Source organism: Seriola lalandi, unplaced genomic scaffold (genome assembly GCF_002814215.2).
Source record: "Seriola lalandi dorsalis isolate HSWRI2012SDOR001 ecotype SW California unplaced genomic scaffold, Sedor1 jcf7180002054913, whole genome shotgun sequence".
Taxonomy (NCBI): domain Eukaryota; kingdom Metazoa; phylum Chordata; class Actinopteri; order Carangiformes; family Carangidae; genus Seriola; species Seriola lalandi.
Genome location: NW_019525465.1, coordinates 183190 through 203329, shown reverse-complemented (window position 1 = coordinate 203329; position 20140 = coordinate 183190). Strand labels below are relative to the sequence as shown.

Below are 20140 nucleotides of genomic sequence, written 5' to 3'. Positions count from 1 at the left end.
AATTCAGAGAAGCAATCCGGTGCTCCATCAACAACATGACTCCACTACAGGAGGAGGAGGAGGAGGAGCAGTTATGAAAGAGGGGTGGAGATGGATGAAGAGGCCACAGATGGAGGGATAACGGATGGAAAGTGAGATGAAGAAGGTCAGCAAATGTGTGAGTAAGGGGGAGTAAGTAGTACAGAGGAGAACATGGAGAGAGGGGTGAACTAAAAGTTAATATGCTGAACTTGTTTTCTAAGTAGGACATGTTTTCCCACTGGGGCCTCAAAATATGACGACATGAGAGAGAGGGATGAAAAAGAAAGGAGTTAGGTGCATACAAAGATGATGTAACACTTAATTTGAAGTTAACACCCAAACATAATTTGGTGTTTGTTTTAATGTCATCAAGCAAACTGAAATATCACATTAATGAAGCATAAAAAACAGTTTGTTTGAGGGGTGTCGCCCCCTATCAGTAGAAACTTGCTACTGCAGGAAATTGATGTCTACTGACAGAAGTGTAGTGACCTGGAAAGAGAGGAAGCAAAAGGAAATGAAAGAAAGGGAGTAGAGGAAGTAAAGTGACATGCTTTCCATCTGAGCTACTCACAGAAAATAATCTCACTCTCACTCACTCGTGGCTTTCTGGGTTCTCCAGCACTTGAGTGCTTTGTGCTGCATTTTGTAAAAAAAAAAAAAAAAAAGGAAGTGGATGAAATATTTACTACCGATGAAGAGTAGAGAGCTGCTGTCCTCTCTGCTTCACTTCAACAACCACTGTTTAAGACGAAAACCTTGAACGGGAATACTGCTGCCGCCACGACTGGAGGAAGAAACTAAAAGTGTTTGGTCATTCCAGGCTCGTGTAACGAGAACGTAAATGTAAATTCATGACGAGTGTAACACGTTCAGTGTCAAAGATCTTAAACTTTCCTAAGAAGATGAGTGTTAAAGTGTTTCCCGTCCTCAAAAAGTCTTTTTCTCAAAGATGTTGGAAAAGAGGTGTCATCCTATATTCAGGTCAACACAGTACATGCAGGCCTGTCGGACATAAGGAGTGAACAAATATGAGGACGTAAGTGCAGTAAACTGTTGTAATGTGTTAGATATGTGCTTACAGTGTAGACATCTCCTCTATGAACGTGTGTTTTAAAATCAGTTTTAAGTAGAATAGCTTTCTGGACTCAGTCTGCCACAGCCGGCGCCTTCTTGCAACATCCCAGAAGCCCTGCCCTCTTCTTCTTCCTCTTCTTCATGTTGTATCCTCTGAGGCTGCTGTCAGAGCAGACGGACTTCCTCAGAGTCCTGATGTGTTTCTCCTGCTCCCGGATCTTGCACTCCAGGTGGGATTGGATCGCCGTGCCCAGGGACTCCAGGTCCACCGAGGCGCCGTACACCTCCCACGTCATCCCCTGCTCGTCCCACACCACCTCCTGTGGCTTCACCGTCTCTTCCCTTTCCCCTTCATCCCCGTCCTCTTCTTCCTCTTTTTGCTCTCTTGCTTTGCTCTCTCGCTCTTCATCACCCTCTTCCTCCTCGTCCTCCCAGATGCTCTCAGCGCTAACATCTCTGTCCTGGTTTTGTCGTAGCTCTGACATGAGGCCGGGGTTCTGCTGGAAGCTGTACGTACGCAGACAGGCAGGGAGGGAACTAGCCTTGTCAGTCACAACAGAGGGAACCACTGATTGGCTGCGCAGCTCGATGTCGATCTTGCAGATGTGCTGGATGGGCGGCTGCCCGGCAGGGAAGCAGCAAACTGATGGGACCGTCGGTGAGGTCAAACTACCTGACTGACAGCTGGGGGAGCAAATCAGGGAGGAGGTGGGAGTTTCCCTGTGGAGGCTGGGGCTGGTGGAAGCTGAGCGTTCAACCACCTCCACCTCCACCTGGACGCCCACCTCTCTCTGCTCCCCTCCCCGCAAATGGAGCATCTCACCGGTGTCGGTCATGGTCGCTGTCTCCCTCACCCTCGTGGAGGTCACTGGATGAGTGGGCGGAGGAGGAAGAGGACAGAGGGGTGACGAAGAACTCCCAATGTCATCTCTCTGTCTCCCCCTCTCCTGCTTCGTCTTCTCATCTGTTTTACTCTCTACTGCCATTGCCCTTGACAATGGGATGCGGCTACCAACGGTGATGGCATTTTCATCTCCCGGATGACCCGGTTTGCTCGATGGGGTGCCTGATATCCTTCTGGTATCTCCTGGCGACCACCCTGCATTGTCAGTCACACCTACCCCTCTCACTCCCCCCTGGGACACCACCGTTCCTACAGCTGTCACTTTGGTCTCCGGCAGTTTCAACTGTTCTTCCTCGACGGTAGCCTCCGTTTTCGCTGGTGTCTTGGCGATAGAGTCAAAGGTGAGACCTCGAGTCAGACCAGTATTAGACGATGTGCTGCCGGGATTCATTTCCATAGCAACAGATGCTGCAGGCTCTGATAGGGATCCTCCCCTTGTTGTCAAGGCAACAGGGGTTCTAGTTTTGGGGCTGGAGGTGGCCAGAGGAGCCAGCGGATCTGAAATCACACCAGGACCTGGAAGCAAGAGACAAATGTTAGAAAACATACGACTAGCAAGCAAACAACTCATTTTATTGTTTCCTTTTTGGAAGAAGGGGAACTTAAAGCGACACCTTTTATTCTGTATTTTGTATTAAATAATACATAAATACAGTAAATTAGCTTGGTTTACTTATTATACTTACTGTATATACTTCATTAAATGTTCTTTCAATCGCTAATAGTTTTACTACTATTTCCTCTCTAACCAGGACCAGTATCCTTAACTCCCTAGTGTCATTCATTGGGTTCTAAAACTGGTACTTTGGTACTATACTGCTGGGAATGTGTGGAGACTAAGGGGGGTAACAGAACAACCACTGGTTTGGCTCAATAAGTGGAGATGCTGGGTGAAAAATCTTCTTCGCCTCAGACTATATTTTTTCATAGACAGAACAGGGGACTTAGATTTAGACTTTAAAGGTACATTTTGTTTGTTTCTTTTTGCTTCTCAAATGCAATAACAATGAATACATAAGCAAAACAAATGGGAGTTACACTATTCTATAACGGTAATGAGTCAGTTTTTGTTTATTTGTCTAACGGTTATTGCGTTGGGTCTGAAAGTTCATCCTAGTCTGGAAATAGTAACTCGACAAACAATCTTCAGTCAGCACTACAATTGTAGTTTTCTCAGTTGTTTGATAGTTAGGTCTCTGAGAAAACACCATCCACCAATGAAAACCTTGAAATGTAGTTTAAAGCTCTAGAAAAAACTAGTAAGTGAACCTTAAGTTAAGATTATTCTGTCAAATCTTCACCTGTGTTATCCAAGTCATTGTTAATTAACTGGGAATCAGCTGATCTTCATTTTAAAACATGCCACCCGTGACCCAAACTGTGTGAAGATAATTACCAGGACTCCTCTGGACCTCCTTGCTTGGTCCAGATAGATAATACCCAAAACTTCTACCAGGACCAGATCCAGGACTCTTACTTGCTGAACCAGGTCTAGGTGAGAGTGCCAAGGGGGAAGACAAATTTTCCAAAGCTGACCTTGAACTAGATCGAACAGGTACAGGCTTGGTAGACTCTGATCCAGCTTTAGGGTTTGGACCGGGCTTAGAACAGGAGCCTGCAGCCTTGAAGTTGTCGTCTTTGGACCCAGAGAGACCAGTTCCAGAAGATGATGGGGAAATAGATCTCACAAGGTCTGTCTTAGAACCAGAGGCCGTCAGAGTAGGTTTTGAAGATGACCGGGTTGGACCAGGTTTAGAACTGGAGAGGGCATTCGAACTAGAGATGAGATTCAGCTCAGGGCCGGGTTTAAAACTTGGACTGGTTTTAGAGTCTGGAGGAGTCTGAGCTTTGGGATCTGGGTGATCCTTTGACCCCATGCCAGATTTCGAACCCACAACTGTCTTAGAATCGAGACTTATTTTAGGTCCAGAACTTGTTTTGTTTTCAATTGTAGTTTTCGGATTAAGGCTATCTCTGGAACCCATCCTGGACTTAGAGTTGGGGCTGGCTTTGGAGTTGGACCCATTTTTAGAGTCTAAACTGTCCTTCGATCCCAAACTGGTTTTGGAAGCAGAATGACTCTTAGAATCCAGACTATCTCTGGACCACATTGTGGATTTAGTATCAGGACTGGCTTTGGAATCTGTGCCAATTTTAGAATCCAAACTGTCCTTGGTCATCGTTGTGGCTTTGGAATTTGAACTGGATTTGGAGCTGGTTTTGGATCCAGACCCAGCACTTGAGTCTTTACCATCAAGATACTCCTTGGACCCTGACATGTTACTGTTTTTGGTCCCAGTGGCTCTTCTCTGCGCAGATGGTTTGGGACTAACGGAGCTCAGTTGAAGGGTCTTGGCACTAAGAAGAGCTGATTCAGCCTTTGAGTCGTGGCTGGCTCGTTCGCTTGACTTGGTAGTCGTGCTTGCTGTATCTTGTTTTTGGGTTTGGGTTGTCACTGTTGGGGTTCGACTGACCAGCTTTGGACTGACAATGTTTGAATCTCCTTTTGGGCTCACAGGAAGAGTTTTTGGTGACCGTGTCTCAATGTTAATTTCATTTCCCCCATCCTCTCTTCGATTCATTTGCATTTTCAGGCTCACTGTTATTTTGTTTGTGGTCTCTGTTGCTATTTTAGTGGTCAGACCAGGATGTGGTCTAGTGTTTGAGATGCTTGCAGACTCCACTCCTAGCGTTTGTGTTTTGACTTTTTCAGTCATTCTGGGGCTAGTGGCACTTGCTGTTTGATCCACCCGGCATGGTTTTGGGCTTGCTGCCATGTTGCTGCGTGTGTTTGTCTTGGGACTGAGTGTTGAGGTATGTTTGGGGTTTGGGGATTTCAGCCTTTGATCTCCCCTGCTGTTCACCGACGCCTCGGCTGTTTGTGAGCGACACAAAGCTGGAATTCTGCTTTTTTGCTGCGATGGATCATCTCTCTCTCCTGGTGACGTTTGAGTGGTTGTCACGATACTTGTCGACTTCCCAGTTGCTGCAATAGCTACTTCTTTTGTCCCATGTTTCCCACTTCCTTTATCCCCATTGCTCTTTTTGTTCCCTCCATGCAGCTTTAAAGTCTCTGCGGCAGGGCGGGGGTTGCTTGGCGAGGTCAGATTGAGATTGAGGTTGAAGTTAGGCTCCGCCCCCCAGTTGGCATTAGGAACTGTGTTGACGAGGGCATCTGCAAAACCTGCCTCCCCTGGAATGGGACACTCCAATTCACCGACCTCCTTCTCTCGCTTAGAAACATCTGGAGAGGTTTGCATGATGATGATGACTGTCCAGTAGAAACCAGAAAACAGCTTGAATTTTGTTTGTAGAATTTGGAAATTGAAAGTCAGCACCTGATTGGACAGATGGAGAAACAAATGGTTAATAAGATAAAATCACAATTATCAGGTGTTACAATGCAAGAAGAAAGAGGATGAAGGATGAAGCAAGTATAGGAGTAAGAAATAAAAATGGAAAAACTACCTATAAATAAAAAACAAATATATATCTATACAGATACAAAAAAGTAAACAATGAGAGGAGAACAAAATGTACAACAAATTGAAATATAAAGCTATGTGTTGTACTGTACATAATTCTACCTGTCAGAATGAATGACACCCAAAATAGTGCAGTTCTTCTTATTTCTGAGAAAGATAACAACATTTTTGAATGATTTGGTATCAATTTATCATGCTACCAGTAAAAGAAATACTCCTCTGTAATGCCATCCTGTATTGTTATGACTCATATAATGAAATTAAATTTTAATAGGTTTTCCCTGGCTGCTAAATTTCAATTCAGTTATTTGGCATTTCTGTCCTTTCCAACAGCTATTTTCTGTCAAACCGATGAATCCTCTCGGGATCCAGTTTCACTCTTGTTTGCCGTTCCGCTGCTGCGCCCGACACGTCCACATTCATCATTAAATATGTAAACCATCAGTAATGTAAAGTAGGTGTTTCCTTGTCTTAATCAAGGGCCAAAGGATAATATATCCTGTACATATTGTAAAGCAATTGAAAACAAAATCATTACATGAACTACATTAATAAATCTGACATGACCTAATGCACAAATCAATTTATTAAATGGATAAAACTTTGTGTATGATTTTATAAGAATGTCACACTTTTATAAAATCATAATTGTGACAAAGTTGACATTTAACTGCAGTTTCTTCCTGAGATGAATAAAGTACGTGTTTCATTACAGATGAAATAACATTAAGCATGACACACTGCAAGTCCCTGCATTGATATAATAGGATTGATGGGAAAAAAGAGCAGCTTCATTTATGGTAAATACCACAATAAGCATAAAGTCATTGTAATCTCACTACTGGTTATCACAGACAACATCACATGAACATAACAGCACTATGTAAATCATTACATTTCATTGATTCCCCCTCTCCCTCGGTGCCTACGTACCTATTCAGAGACCACAGACGCCAGCACTGGTCGACAGAGGCGTGGAAATCCCATCTTGCTGCCTGACGACGGTGTGCCGAGGGGCAGAGGAAAGATTCAGCTGCTCCCTCGTTTGTTCCTCCTTGTTGCTCTACCAGAGGATGCATTTATGAATAAATAAAAGGAGGAGGGAGAGGGAGGAGAGAGGGGGCCTGAGATCAGCCATCATCATCATCATGCTTGTTCTCCTGCTCTTCTTCCTCTTATTCTGTTTTTGTCCTCCTTTCTCGTCTCGCTGTTCTTCTCCATTCATTTTTTCTTCTGCGTCTTCCTCTTCCTCCCTTTGCCACATATTTTTGTTTTGACTACCTCTTTTTTTAAAATGTTTAGATAGGAGTTCAGTCAACGTATCGCTAGCAGTTCAGATAGTAGAAACAACTTCCTCCATTTCTATTTTGACTAAATATAAATCTTGAAACAACTAGTTCTTCCTCTTCGTGGAAGAACTGTCGTGTAACACGTCAGTCTAAAGTGTTTGCCGAGATAAGTAGAAGTCAAGTTTTGCCTTAACTTGAAGTCCGTCTCAAACTTGTAAAACTAGGCTGAGAAAAAGCAGTGGATGAGCCTGGTAAGTTCATATGTAAATACTTCTTTATAAAGAGCATTCCCTATCTTAAGTAAAAGTAGAGAAGTGTTATCAGTTAAACATACTTAAATTATGTATTTTATACTATATTGAATATTAAACAGTGAAGTGACAAGAAATTGGTTGTCAGTTGTAAGTTAATATTACTTAATCCTCAAAAAAAGTTGGAGTAACTCATTTCCACAAATTTGACTTTACTCAAAAACAGGTTTTTGATGTAGTAACTCAGTTGTTTTAAGTGTACTTCCATTTTTGGAGCATTTAAAGCATGTTTATGTAATTCCAGTTTGTTGCATTAATTCATTTCCTCTGAGTTGACTTTATTATTTCTATTTCTTGACATTTTTTTTATTTCAGGTTATAAAAACATAACGTTGTGTTCAAATAAAACAATGAATCTGTCCAAAATAACTTTTATGTTCCTTTAAAATGACATGGCTTAAATTTTGAAAGAGCTGCAGTCTTGTCTATAATCACTAAAATTTATTAGTCAAGCCCATAGACTGTAAATAAAGATGGACGTAGCCTCCGTGACGTCACCCATAGGTTTTTGAAGAGCGGTTTTGAAGCTCAATTCCGTCGTCGCCATCTTGCCGGTACCTGACTCCGCCCCTAACTCCCGGCTAATCCAAAATAGATAAAAAGGAGGGGCGCGTACCGTCAATTATGCAGAACTAATATATATAAAATATAATAATTAAAAATTAATTAATACAATTTAAACAGGTGAGTTATATAAAAATTTAATGTTCATAGTAATATTAAAATAGTTCTAGCCGCACAAATGTGAATATTTTTTATCGATGAGTTGATTGAGTGTTGGCGGCCAGGTGTCTCGCGCTCAGTTTGCACACGTCACGCATACAGGGACAGCGGTTGCGTCCAGGTTTTTAAATGACGGAGCGAAGAATGGATGAACTTCACAGCAACACAACCTGTTTTGCCTCAGAGATAATTTGTTCACCGAACCGGAACACAGCGGCAAGGACACGGCTTCGTCTTCCACGTGAGGTAACGTTGTTTCTGTTTTTTTTTTTCCATAATTTGGCTCACTTTTCAAACCAGGCTCCTCTAGTAGCTCGACCACACTGTGCTAGCACTGAGACATGCTCACGTGGTTGTCCGGATATTAGCTTGTATTGCAAGCGCGTCAAAGTCTTGTTTTATTGCTTCAGAAAAATGTTCATCGTCGGTGCTTTGACAACCGTGGCAAACCTCATTCGTCCGGTAAAGTTGTCGTTGGCTAGAGTTTGAATCTTTTTATTTTAACCGTTAGCGCGCTAGCGTTAGCTTGATTGGTCATGCCTTCTAATTCAGAGAGAAAAGGAAAAACTAACTGACTTTCTAACTTCAGTTAGCTAGTTTAACTAGTGTTGTATAATCAGGCAGCGGGTTGACTTGCTTTGTTCAATTGAAAAAGTGAATATTGATGAAAGTGTGTTAGCTCTCACCCTCATATCAATCCAGTCAAATTAAGCTAATGCAAGCTACTTTCAAAGTATTTGTATCCATTACTTTCATCTAATCACTGATAATTTATAATCACCTAATCATAGAAATAATTCCAGCAAATCAATAAAAACTGCAGGACTGCTCAATGGCAACATGTGAGTACATATGTGAGGGCAAAACATAAACAATAATCAACATGTCTTATAATACTTAGCTACTCATTTGCTCTGTCTGTTATTAAGTTTTCTCCCTTCTCTGTCTCATGTACTTATTATGTAGATTATTATTGCTTGCACTTGAGTCAACTCTGAAAGCGTTTACATGACAGATCCTTACAACTGTCAAATGCGGTTTGAAAAATACTTTGGGCGATCTTTTACTCTTGGTTTACACTTTGTGCCTTTTAATGATATTGCACTTACTTGTATGTAAAAAATTTGCAAGCAATGTTGAAATCCGTGGTAGCCTGTTTTATTAGCTTGGTAATTTGGACAATTCGTTTTTCATACTGAACTTATATTCACTTCCAGGACAAGTTGGAGGTAGCCCAGGAGGGAGCAGTGGCTCCGGTGCCAGTGGTCAGTGAAGAGAAATTCCCTTTAAAACCATGTGTCAATCATCCTTAAGGAACAAGTTGTAATGTCTCTCGGATCTTGGACAGATCCACTGGTGATTTTGTTTGGACTGATCTACGCTTGAAGCTATGTGATTTCTTTGAGTTTCTCCAGATTGTCTTCCTAAAACTTGATGATGGGAGAAACCAACTCAAATCTAAGTTAGAGGCCCTGAAAAATAAGCTGGAGTAAATATGGGAACAAGTTTTTATTGTTGAACGTCAGATTCTGAAAGTGTTACTGTATGAAAATTTTCTTTTGGGTTGCATGCTAAAAAGTTGTTGGTCAGCATACCTTATTTTACTGTTGCGCATAATATGCCTTCTCAGTGCAGATTTCCGTGTTTAGCCAGATACTGTTTGATTAATCAATAGGAAGCTGTTAGTTGACATTTGAATTTGTAGTTTGTACTATGCTATTCTTCTTTTATTCAGGATATTTTTTTGAAGAGTTTCCTAAAGTGTTTTAGATAAACATTTATGGAGAATTATTAAGTGTTGTGAACTTGAAAATGTTTGAACATTGAAAATGTCAACTAAATGAACTGAAGCTGTTTCAGTCCTGGTTGTTTGTATTGTGTTACTGCAACTTAAAAGGTTTAAGGCAATCTGTTCACTTAAATGAACTTAGTGTGTATTTATATATATATGTGTGTGTGTGTGTGTGTGTACTTCATTTGTTTGAGTTAATAAACTTAAATGATATAAGGCAATCAGTTTCCTCAAATAGTTTGAGTTGAGCTAACTCATCAGGTTTTCAAGTAACTGTCTTATTTCTCTTCTTTTTTTTTTTAGCTTCCGCATGTGCAGGAAAAAATATTCTCCGCCCACAATGGAGTGAAGATGTACTGTCCCTAAACGTCATCATGGAAACTACAGGAAGTTGGTCTCTGCTACTTTTCTCACTTCTGTCTTGCATGCTTCATCTTAATCCCTTACTGGCTTTCTCACTGAAAAACTGCACTATTGCCTATCCTGAAAATGCAAATAACATGTTGGTTACATGCAATGATCATTACCTCACTGCTATTCCAGATGACATTCCCAAAAATGCCACAAGTTTAAATCTTGCCTCAAATCAAATTGCAAAGATCACGGTGACAGATTTAAGAGGTTTATCAAAGGTCCGAGTTGTAGAAGTTCAATTTAATTTGATTTCACACATTGACGAAGGAGCTTTCACAGACTTGACTGAGTTAAAGGTTCTCATCATGGATGAAAATAAACTCAGGAACCTGACAGATGACGTGTTTCAGGGACTGTCCAAATTAGTAACACTATCTCTGTATGGCAACCATATCTCTTACATCTCCCCTGTGGCCTTCCAGTCCCTGGTCAACATTGAGACAGTAATACTGGGCGCTAACCAACTAGATAAAATCACAGATATCGCTCCACTTTTAAAAATACCAACTTTACATAATTTGATGATGGGGTATAACAAGTTCACCTCTTTTCAATCAGAAGACCTGCCTTTTAACGTCTCAAACCTCAGGTTACTGCAGCTAAATTTGAACCCGCTGAGAAGGTTCAGCATCACAAAAGACGTCTTCCCTTATTTGCAGTCTCTCGACTTGTGCAAGTGTAGCAGCGACATCGAGTGGGATGTGTCGAACAAGACCTTTCTGAGGAGCCTGACCAGTTTGTCCTTTAGCGGAAATTATATTAGCTTTGAGTCGTACGAAGCAATTCTGCAGACCGCTGACTCGTTGCAAAATCTTCAACTGTTTTTCATGAAGGAGTGGGTAGACGAAGGCCTCATAGACATCGCCTGCCAAATTCCTTCTCTGAGAACTCTTCGCGTAACGAACAGCAGAATTGGCACTTTAGATGATAACCTGCTGTGGTCTTGTTCTCAGCTCACTGAACTAACTTTATCTTCTAATGAGCTGTCTAAGATGTCTGAGCACTCACTCGGATCAGTAACACAGCTCAGAGTTTTGGAGTTGGACCGCAACCAACTGTCTAAACCGCCACTGGCACTTCAAGGGCTTTCTAAACTGGAAACCCTGAACCTGGAGTCCAACTTCATAAGTGAACTTGATTGTGTCAACTTCAAGAATTTGACAAGGTTAACCATCCTTAATCTCAACAACAATCGCATTTCAAAACTTAAAGGATGTGTTTTTCAAAATCTGAATGACTTAAAAATCCTAAATATTGGAAAAAATGCCCTTTTTGCTTTTGTCAATACCTTCAAAGTTAATTTGTGGAAACTAGAATCTTTGAATTTGCGCAGTAATGGTCATTTAAAGCTTATGCAAGGAGAATTTAGGAATCTGTCTTCCCTCAGTTTTTTGGATTTAGAATCAGACGTATACTATAATGTGTATGACGGGGCTTTCGAGGGACTTGATGATCTCCAAACTCTTACTCTTTCACTTTGTCGGTGTGAGAGAGAGTTTTTCAGAGGACTACCACGCTTAGAAAACCTAACGCTACATCTTACTTATAACTGGAACCAGAGGACTTCTCAAGAAAATGATGAGCCACCTTTTTCATATTTACCAAAATTGAAGAAGCTTGTACTCAAAGTTTATGACTCAAATCATCCTAACATTTCACCAGATCTGTTCAGGGGTCTGAAATCTTTAGAGTACTTAATGACGGACAGGTTCTTCATGAAGGCAATAAACCCAGACACATTTAAATACACTCCCCAACTGAGGAGTCTTCAGATAATCAACTGTGATCTGTCACATTTAGACCCCAAACTGTTCTGGTCAATCCCAAACCTGCAGGCACTCGATCTCTCCAACAATAAATTCAGGTCTTTAGATTTCCTGACTCCAGCCAACCTTCAGGCGCTCAGTTGGTTGAAAATTACTGAGAATGAGCTGTTGATCATCACTGACTTTGTCTTCCAGTCCCTCCCTGCCTTGACATATCTGGACCTGACTGGTAACCCTTTAACATGCGACTGCTCCAATTCTGGCTTTAACCAGTGGGTGCTGAGCAACAACTGGACTCAGGTTGTTAATGGCCACCAGTATACATGTGCCTTTCCTATTAGAGAACAGGGACAGAAGTTCCTGGACTTTGACGTCCACGCCTGTTGGGTGGACGCTAACTTCCTCTGCTTCATTTCCAGCACTTTTCTGGTCGTGCTTACTCTCCTTGTGTCTTTCATCTACTACTTCCTGAGGTGGCACCTAACTTACGCCTACTACCTCTTCCTGGCCTTCCTGTATGATAAGAGGAGGAGGAAGGAGGGAACTCCTCCCCAGTATGATGCATTTGTTTCCTATAATGTTCACGATGAGGCCTGGGTCTACAGAGAGCTGCTTCCAGTGCTGGAGGGACAACAGGGCTGGAGGCTCTGTCTGCACCACAGAGACTTTGAACCAGGTACAAACACTTTATTTGACTTGAAACTGATGTTGTTTTACAGCAGCAACAACCACACAGACCCATTTCTACTTCTCTCTTCCTATTTTACAGAATTTACAGTGAGGTTGTTGAGGTCAAGTTCACATCCCCTTTTTGGCTAGAGACTGTTTGCTTGTTGAGTGCTTTTTTTTTTGTTGCAATTTATGCATATGACCCTTTTTTTTGCTGAAGGCCCCTGTACTCTCTGTACATCATGTGATGTGAGAGAAGCTGTGTCCAAATCCAGGGGATAGATCCTTTCAGGGACAGTAGGTAGGAAGCAAGGTGCATCCTTTAGAGGACCTGAACCTGCAAATGAGATGGTTGTGTCTCAGAAACGCCAAAACTAAAGGTGCATTTGGGTTGTCCTCATTATTTCCTAGTCAAAGAATTTGCTCTATTATCATTCAACCTTGAGCCATGTAGAAAAAGTCACACCAACCTTTTCATTCACAATGCCACGGTATGAAACCGCCTTTAACAAAGAGAATTGCTTCACTGAAAGGTGCTGTTGTTTCCACAGGTAAGCCCATCGTAGACAACATCACAGACGCCATCTATGGCAGCAGGAAGACCATCTGTGTGATCAGCCGGCACTACCTGCAGAGCGAGTGGTGCTCCAGGGAGATCCAGATGGCCAGGTGGGGGGCACTGACTTCCTGTCCTTTCATATCATGCTGTTGTCTCACCAGTTCCCAATCTGATTCAAGCATCTGCCCCGTGTGATCTCTCTGCAGCTTCCGTCTGTTTGACGAGCAGGAGGACGTGTTGATCCTGCTGTTCCTGGAGGACATCCCGGCCCAGCAGCTATCTCCGTACTTACGCATGAGGAGTCTGGTGAAGAGATGCACCTACCTGAGCTGGCTAAAGGCCGGACAACATACTGGAGCGTTCTGGATGAACATATGGCGAGCTCTAGAGACATCTGAGCAAACACACCTCCTCACTGAACAGCCAAGCTTCATTTAAGTCACGTTTCCACCGCAGGAACTTTCCCCAGGAACCTTTTGAGGAACTATGCGCTATTCGACTGCAGGAACCAGGGTATAAATTTAGTTCCGGGGTAATTGATCGACCCCCAAAAAGGTAGCTGGTCGGGGGGTAGTACTTACTAACATTGTCGAGTTGCCACCCGTCACATATAATATATATAAATGCTGCATCCTGTATTGAATATATACAGGACGCAATTTTGTTCATGTTATGTCCTCAAAGTGCTGTGAATAATGTTATGTCTTCCCGGGACTTTAGGCCGCAGTGGAAACGCAGACATCAATGGACCACAGGAACCTTTTAGTTTCTGAGGCGCGGCTTGAGATTGGTTTAATTTCAGGTCTTTGAATTTACCTTCAAAACCAGAAATGAGGGGAAAAAATGTCCATACAGTCCTTTTTTTAATCTGTGTCTGTGTTTTAAATCCCAAGACTTTATCTACACCAACATTACATTGCTGTTGTATCGCTTCATTTTTGATCCACTGTAATTGCAAATAAAATAGGTGCTGAACTGTAACAGATTGTGGTTTTTCTGATTGACATTTAGTCTCATCTCGTTCACAACAGCACACCGGTGGTTACCTGGATACTATAGCTGTCTGTCACTGCCACCTGAGGGCTGCCTGCATGTGTATGTGTGTGACAAAGAGAGAGATAGTACTTTGACACGGTGACAATCTTTCAACGAATACACAAAAAATTAGATTAAGAAACAATCATGTAGTTTTGAGTGTGCAACCCCGAGGGCGAGTGAGCTTTTTGTCAGCTGTGTTTTTGGCTACTACTTTTAGATACACCTGTGTTGGATAAGTTGGAATGAATATTTATCTCCCTGCTTTTATCCGATGGAATCAAAGACCTTTATTAGACTTCTCCAAAGTTCTGCCACCATCTACCTGAGGCTGTCGGCAGGTAAGTGACGTAACTGAAGCCTCTATAGATCAGACACATTTGACTCTCAACCCTATGTCCCACCCACTTTAACTGTCATAGCCAATTGGATGCTGCAGCAGTGATGCTACCTGACAACAACAGATGACTGGATTGTGTGTGTGTGTGTGTGTGTGTGTGTGTGTGTGTGTGTGTGTGTGTGTGTGTGTGTGTGTTTGTTCTTACACCAGCAGTCAGCCACCTTCCTTTGTTATTTGGTCGATGGACGTGGGACACGGTGGACAGAACGAGGAGCATCTCTTTCTGCTGTGCTGTGATTATTGAGGAAAAACCTGCTTAATTACCTCACACAGACACACACACACATTTATATACAGAACTCATTCACACACACTGAAACACACCAGACTGAAGATAACCAGCCGTCGTTGGGACGTCTTCCTGCTGAGACGCAGCATGTGGGAGGAGAACTTTGATACAGAGCAGTAAGTCACCTCTCCGAAACCAAGGAACAACTTTTTTTAGGCAGATAAGCAACAACAGAATCTGTTTAGAAATTTTTATTGGACTGTATTTAAAATTGTGAGGCTTGAACTGAATAACTGCAGGCAGGATTTCTCTCTCAATTTATACTTGGGGAAAAGGTTGAAAGAAAAGTTGCTGGATTCAATACGTTGCTGAATTTGAAATGTTACATTCACTTTTAGATAAGTCACTGTTGGCACCATGTCTGTGCACATGAGTTCATTAGGTGTTCCTGTAAAGCTGCTCACATTTACTTTGATTCTCCCTTCTTTTTGACGCTTGTTGTCAAAGTTGTCAGCCATGTTTATTTGACATTTTGGGGATTTAACTTGGAACTTTTCAGTTCTCAAAAGGAAACCAGTAAAAAGTTCCAGTGACTTCTACCAAACATGGGAATTGCAGTTAGCTTAGTGATTTGATTCACAAATTATTTGCACAAATTGCTGCTCCTTAAGCCAATTTATGCTACGACTAAGACCTGAACTCATAGCTACTTAATGTGAAAAACCAATCAATCGTTTAATAAACTAGCCAAGCACATTCAACATCAATACAGACCTACCACAGCTGGGCCGCTGGTCGCTAGATGAAACAGATGACAAGCTAGCTAAGCAACATTAGATTTCAGTACAAACCACAAAAAGATCATCATATGCGAATAACTTCACCACTCAAGTTATGCGTTAGCTAGTTAGCCTAGCAGACATAACTCGTTCAGACTAGCTACTGTAGCATTTAGCAAGCTAGGTATGCTAGTTAGCGAGCCAACTGACCACCGAACACAATGACTGTCAGAATTAGATATTAGACATACTAAAAGATATCAGTATCTTACGTTATTAACTGATTATGTGCTGGGGTATGTTCTTGCTAAGAGTAAACAGTCTGTGTAGGTAGTAAACAATGTGTGTGTTTCTGTGTCTACATGTCGACCAGTGAGGTTGGCCGTAAGCTTGACTACTCGCCGGTGTCGTGGCGGGAGTATTTTGACCAGATGGAGGATGTGAGCGTGGGGCTGGCCGACAGCGGGGACGTCTTCAGGATCTATAAAGCAGGGAGTGATGGACCTGTACTGGTTCTGCTGCATGGAGGAGGACACTCGGCCCTATCCTGGGCCGTCTTCACTGTGAGTATCTGTGGTAGCAATTGGTTGGTTGATTGATGGTGGCTTCACCCTCCTCAGCGGCGTGTCCTGGTGTTTTTCTGTGTTGCAGACAGCCATCGCCAGCAGAGTGACCTGCAGGGTACTTGCCATGGATCTCAGGGGTCACGGTGAGGCTCGATACAGATGCAGCAGCTGTGTTTGACCTGGATTAGTCTCTGCGGAAAATAGCAATTACGGGACAAATTTTCCAAACTGTTGAAATACTTCAGGGTATTAGAATAACTTCAAGCTCTTGCCAACATCGAAACATGTTTTATAATTTTTCCTTTGCTCATGTTACTGGACTTTACACCACACATTTAACATTAAATTAATTTATCAGGCTGGTTTTAGCGCTTTTGGATTTTCAGCTGCTACAAAGCCTGTGATGTTTTCTCAATCATCTAAAGAAATTTTAGTTGCATTATTGTAAGATTTTGTTCTCTGTGAAGGTGCTACGCTGGTTCGCCAATCAGATGACTTCTCAACTCAAACTATGTCCAGGTAACAGCACTCACAAAGACACAAGCTACTGAGCTTCTGTTAAATCCCTTAATCTATTGTCTATCTACTGCTTGCACACTCCTAGTGATGCTTTAAATACAGCTATACTCTCTTATTATCCATTATCGCTGCTCAGCGACGTAGCCAATGTGATTCGAGCCTGCTACGGCGAGACCCCTCCCCCCATCGTGCTGATTGGCCACGGCGTTGGTGGGGCAATCGCGGTGCATACAGCCAGCAACATGTTGGTACCGACCACCGTGGGTCTGGTTGCCATAGACGTCGTAGAAGGTGAGTGCGAGTGGATTAGAGTAGAGAGCAGTAGATGCACGTCTTGATGTTTATAAATGTTCTTCCGGTCCTCCTGCAGGCAGCGCGATGGATGCACTCCACAGCATACAGAACTTCCTGAAGGGAAGACCCAAGTCCTTCAAGTCCATGGACCATGCTATCGAGTGGAGGTGAGAACTTAAGGCCACGTTTGCACCTTGTGTCATTTCAAGCGCCTCTAACTAACGAGTCGGTTTTCCTCCTTTGTTCTCCTCTCAGTGTCAAGAGCGGACAAATCAGGAACCTGGAATCTGCCAGAGTCTCGATGGTTGGTCAGATCAAAAGGTAGGCTGGCGCAGATTGGTGAGGTGTCCCGAGATACATTAAACCCATCCTAACTTGCTCACTGCCCGTTAGATGCGAGGTGGAGGAGACTGACGCTCTGGAGCAGGCCAGCCCGGCGACCGACGTGGTCGTCGAGCGCAACGAAGAGTTCTACGATCAGAGCTACGTCAACGACAAAGAAAACGCTGTGTCAGAGGTGAGCCTCAGCTCAGAAGGTCAGGCACAGAAACACTGATGGTCAAGTAATATTCATTACCACCACATCTTATTCCTGTTAACCGCTTCACTGATTTAGTCTCTACATGAGATAATATGTGTTGTGATACTTTAAGGTCATTTTATTGACTTACATTATTTATGTTACCCTAAACATTCCCATTAACCCGTACCAGACAGCAAACACAGATCAGAAAGGACATGACTGACTCTGATCTTCTAAATACACATAAGAATAAGAACTTCCATTGACTTTCCGAACACCACAGCACAGACACACACATTAATAATACTTATTTCAACTTCTGAATCCATTGTCTTGCATTTATTTGACAGTACAACCTGATTTGTCGACATAACATTGTATCCTACTCACATTTCTGTATCTCAAATGCATGCACACACCTAAATGTCTACTGCTTTTCATGGATTTTTATGAAGTTTATTAACCGACCGCCCTGTTTATGTTTGTGTTTGCATGCCAGAGTGTGTACAAGTGGCGTATAGACCTGTCAAAGTCAGAAAAGTACTGGGACGGCTGGTTTAGAGGAACGTCCAACCTCTTCCTGGCCTGCAACCTGCCCAAACTCCTGTTGTTGGCCGGTAGGTTTTTCAAGACTTCAGTGCTGTCTTTTCAGTTTAAAAGTTATTACATGGCAAAGTGTTAATTTTTTGTCAACTGTCTCACACCGGAGTAAAGTATTTAAATATCTCTCAATTTACCTGAAGCTGCTTTCCTTTCCAGGAATCGACCGGCTGGACAGAGATCTGACTATCGGCCAGATGCAAGGTGAGGTGCTGACTCAACGCATGCAGTCGCAATCCTTCATTTTTTAGTTTTAATAAGTTGTAAGATGGATAGATAGATACTTTATTTATCCCCTAGACGAACTTCATTAATGTTGCATGAAAGAAATAAAGTGTTGATGTTTGTTTTTGTTTGGGATATTTCACCTAATCTTTGCAGGGCTTCAGAAAGCCACACCACGGAGGAGAATTACAGTTTGTGACGTTCTTGGACGTTAGTTCCTACTGGTTGTAAAGAAGTTTAACTGGCTTGGTGGGGGAACCTGAGAAATTCTTTTAGGAGATCGGTCACAAACATTAACTTTTGGAAGGAAGTAATAAATCACCTGGAGATGATAGAATTATTAACACTAACAGGAGTCAGTGGTAATACCCACATGCTAACAGGCTAATAAGCTCCAACATCTACTGTCTGACTCGTTTGCGAACCAATCAGGGAAGCCCTGGAGCTCCTAAACCTTCTGTACAGGAAGTGTTGAAAGCAGCGAGCTGGTATGGAGTCAGGTCATAGTTCAGGTTTTTACAGGTTCGTAGTACTGAAAAGTCACAGCAGCAAAATCTAAACCTCGTTACACAGCACTTGGTTCAGCTTTCAGTGATGTTGTAATGCTTCCTTTGAGATGACATTTAGTTTTTAGAAGCCACGGGCAGGAGAAGGTGTGAGGCGTTTTGGTCGTGTCATACGCTGAGTGCAAGAAATATGTTAAAAACTAATCGAACCCGAACAAGAAAAATATCTCCTCCAGTATGTTAGTCCTCAGCAATGACAAGGGAGAAAGAAGCAGGGTTTATGGGAAATGTAGTCTTGGAGAAACAGAACGCGACATGTAGTGTACGTAGAGAAACACTGTGATATTGGAAATAGCTGACATTCTTTTCACACTGGGTTTCTACACTCACTGTGAGGGAAAAGGTGAAGGACATCTTCACTGCTGCACAGTCGCCCCCCGGAGACACGTACGTTCACACTCAGATAAACACAGATACACACACCTTGAGGCGGCAGTCCCTCTCCAGAGACCTGTCTCTTATACACATCTCCGACAAAAACACAGTGAACTCACATCAAACACATCGCAGTGATTCATGCTTTCTGCCTCTCTGTGAACCAGGAGCCAGATTATCTTCTTTTGTTTTACCTTGTCATTTATATTATATTTTAATAAGCTACAGAGTCGAATTAACAGCCTCCAACTTTTCAACAAAACTTAAACTTGTATGTGAAACTCAGAGAAATGTTCTCTTGTCTCTGCAGCTCCATCTCCTTCACGCGATGAGGTCTGAACGTAAGACGTGTTTTAAGTTCTGTGTGGCCCCACTTTAACTAACAATCGAAAAGTTTTAGTTTCTCAAATGTGAATACTTTCTGATGTTTTATTACATTTATACAGTGCACTGAATATCTTTGGGTTTTGAACAGCTGAAAGAACAAGACGTCGTCTTGGAAATTGTGATGTGAAGCACAATCTGCTTTTATTTTACAGAGGAAAACAACTAAACCAAGGAAATACATGAAAATTAAGATGCAGTCCTACTCTGCAGCTTATTATGTCTGAGGAAAACTGATGTAAAGGGGAAAAGCTGCCAAAAATACTGTTTCTAGTAATTTGTGGACAATATAACTTTCAGACAAACCTGTTTAAATAGAAATAATTAGTTTGTTTCTACCAGCCATTTAAAAACAAACAAACAGGTCTCCATGCTTGTTGGTTGATTATATACTGCAGGATTTCACTTATTGAACACTTTCTTTATTTCTCTTTCTCTTTCAGATCAGCAGTAAGGAGCTAAAGATTCAGAGATGACGACTTCCACATTTTCCCTGAACACCATCACAAACCTCTGTTTCTTTCTTCCATCTTCAACATTAATCAGTAGCTGAAAAAGTGACAGTAAATCTAAAAGTGGCTATGAGCAATATGTGACTGAGTCCTGCTGTGTAGTTTGTTCTGCACCGAAACATT

The 20140-nt window shown here is 42.2% G+C and overlaps 4 protein-coding genes across 5 annotated transcripts in view; 3 read left to right on the top strand and 1 right to left on the bottom strand.

Moving 5' to 3' along the window:
* The window catches only part of LOC111673180 (uncharacterized), a 125194-nt gene that overhangs the window by 30617 nt on the left and 74437 nt on the right, over window positions 1-20140 (top strand). The gene's annotated exons all lie outside the window — the stretch shown is intronic.
* Window positions 566-5464, bottom strand: gprin3a (GPRIN family member 3a). Its single transcript, XM_087169753.1, has 2 exons — window positions 3369-5464; window positions 566-2518 (listed from the first exon to the last, which is right to left on the bottom strand). The coding sequence occupies exons 1-2, from the start codon at window positions 5260-5262 to the stop codon at window positions 1170-1172; spliced, it is 3243 nt and encodes a 1080-aa protein (XP_087025879.1). The 5' UTR covers window positions 5263-5464; the 3' UTR covers window positions 566-1169.
* On the top strand, window positions 6522-13973 carry LOC111673175 (uncharacterized). Its single transcript, XM_087169759.1, has 4 exons — window positions 6522-7027; window positions 9906-12458; window positions 13003-13120; window positions 13217-13973. Exons 2-4 carry the CDS (start codon window positions 9977-9979, stop codon window positions 13446-13448), a joined length of 2832 nt encoding a protein of 943 aa, XP_087025885.1. The 5' UTR covers window positions 6522-7027; window positions 9906-9976; the 3' UTR covers window positions 13449-13973.
* On the top strand, window positions 14662-18328 carry LOC111673201 (protein phosphatase methylesterase 1-like). The gene is made up of 10 exons (XM_023430881.2): window positions 14662-14850; window positions 15827-16016; window positions 16105-16162; window positions 16487-16538; window positions 16675-16829; window positions 16909-16999; window positions 17088-17153; window positions 17226-17349; window positions 17855-17972; window positions 18115-18328. Exons 1-10 carry the CDS (start codon window positions 14822-14824, stop codon window positions 18204-18206), a joined length of 975 nt encoding a protein of 324 aa, XP_023286649.1. The 5' UTR covers window positions 14662-14821; the 3' UTR covers window positions 18207-18328.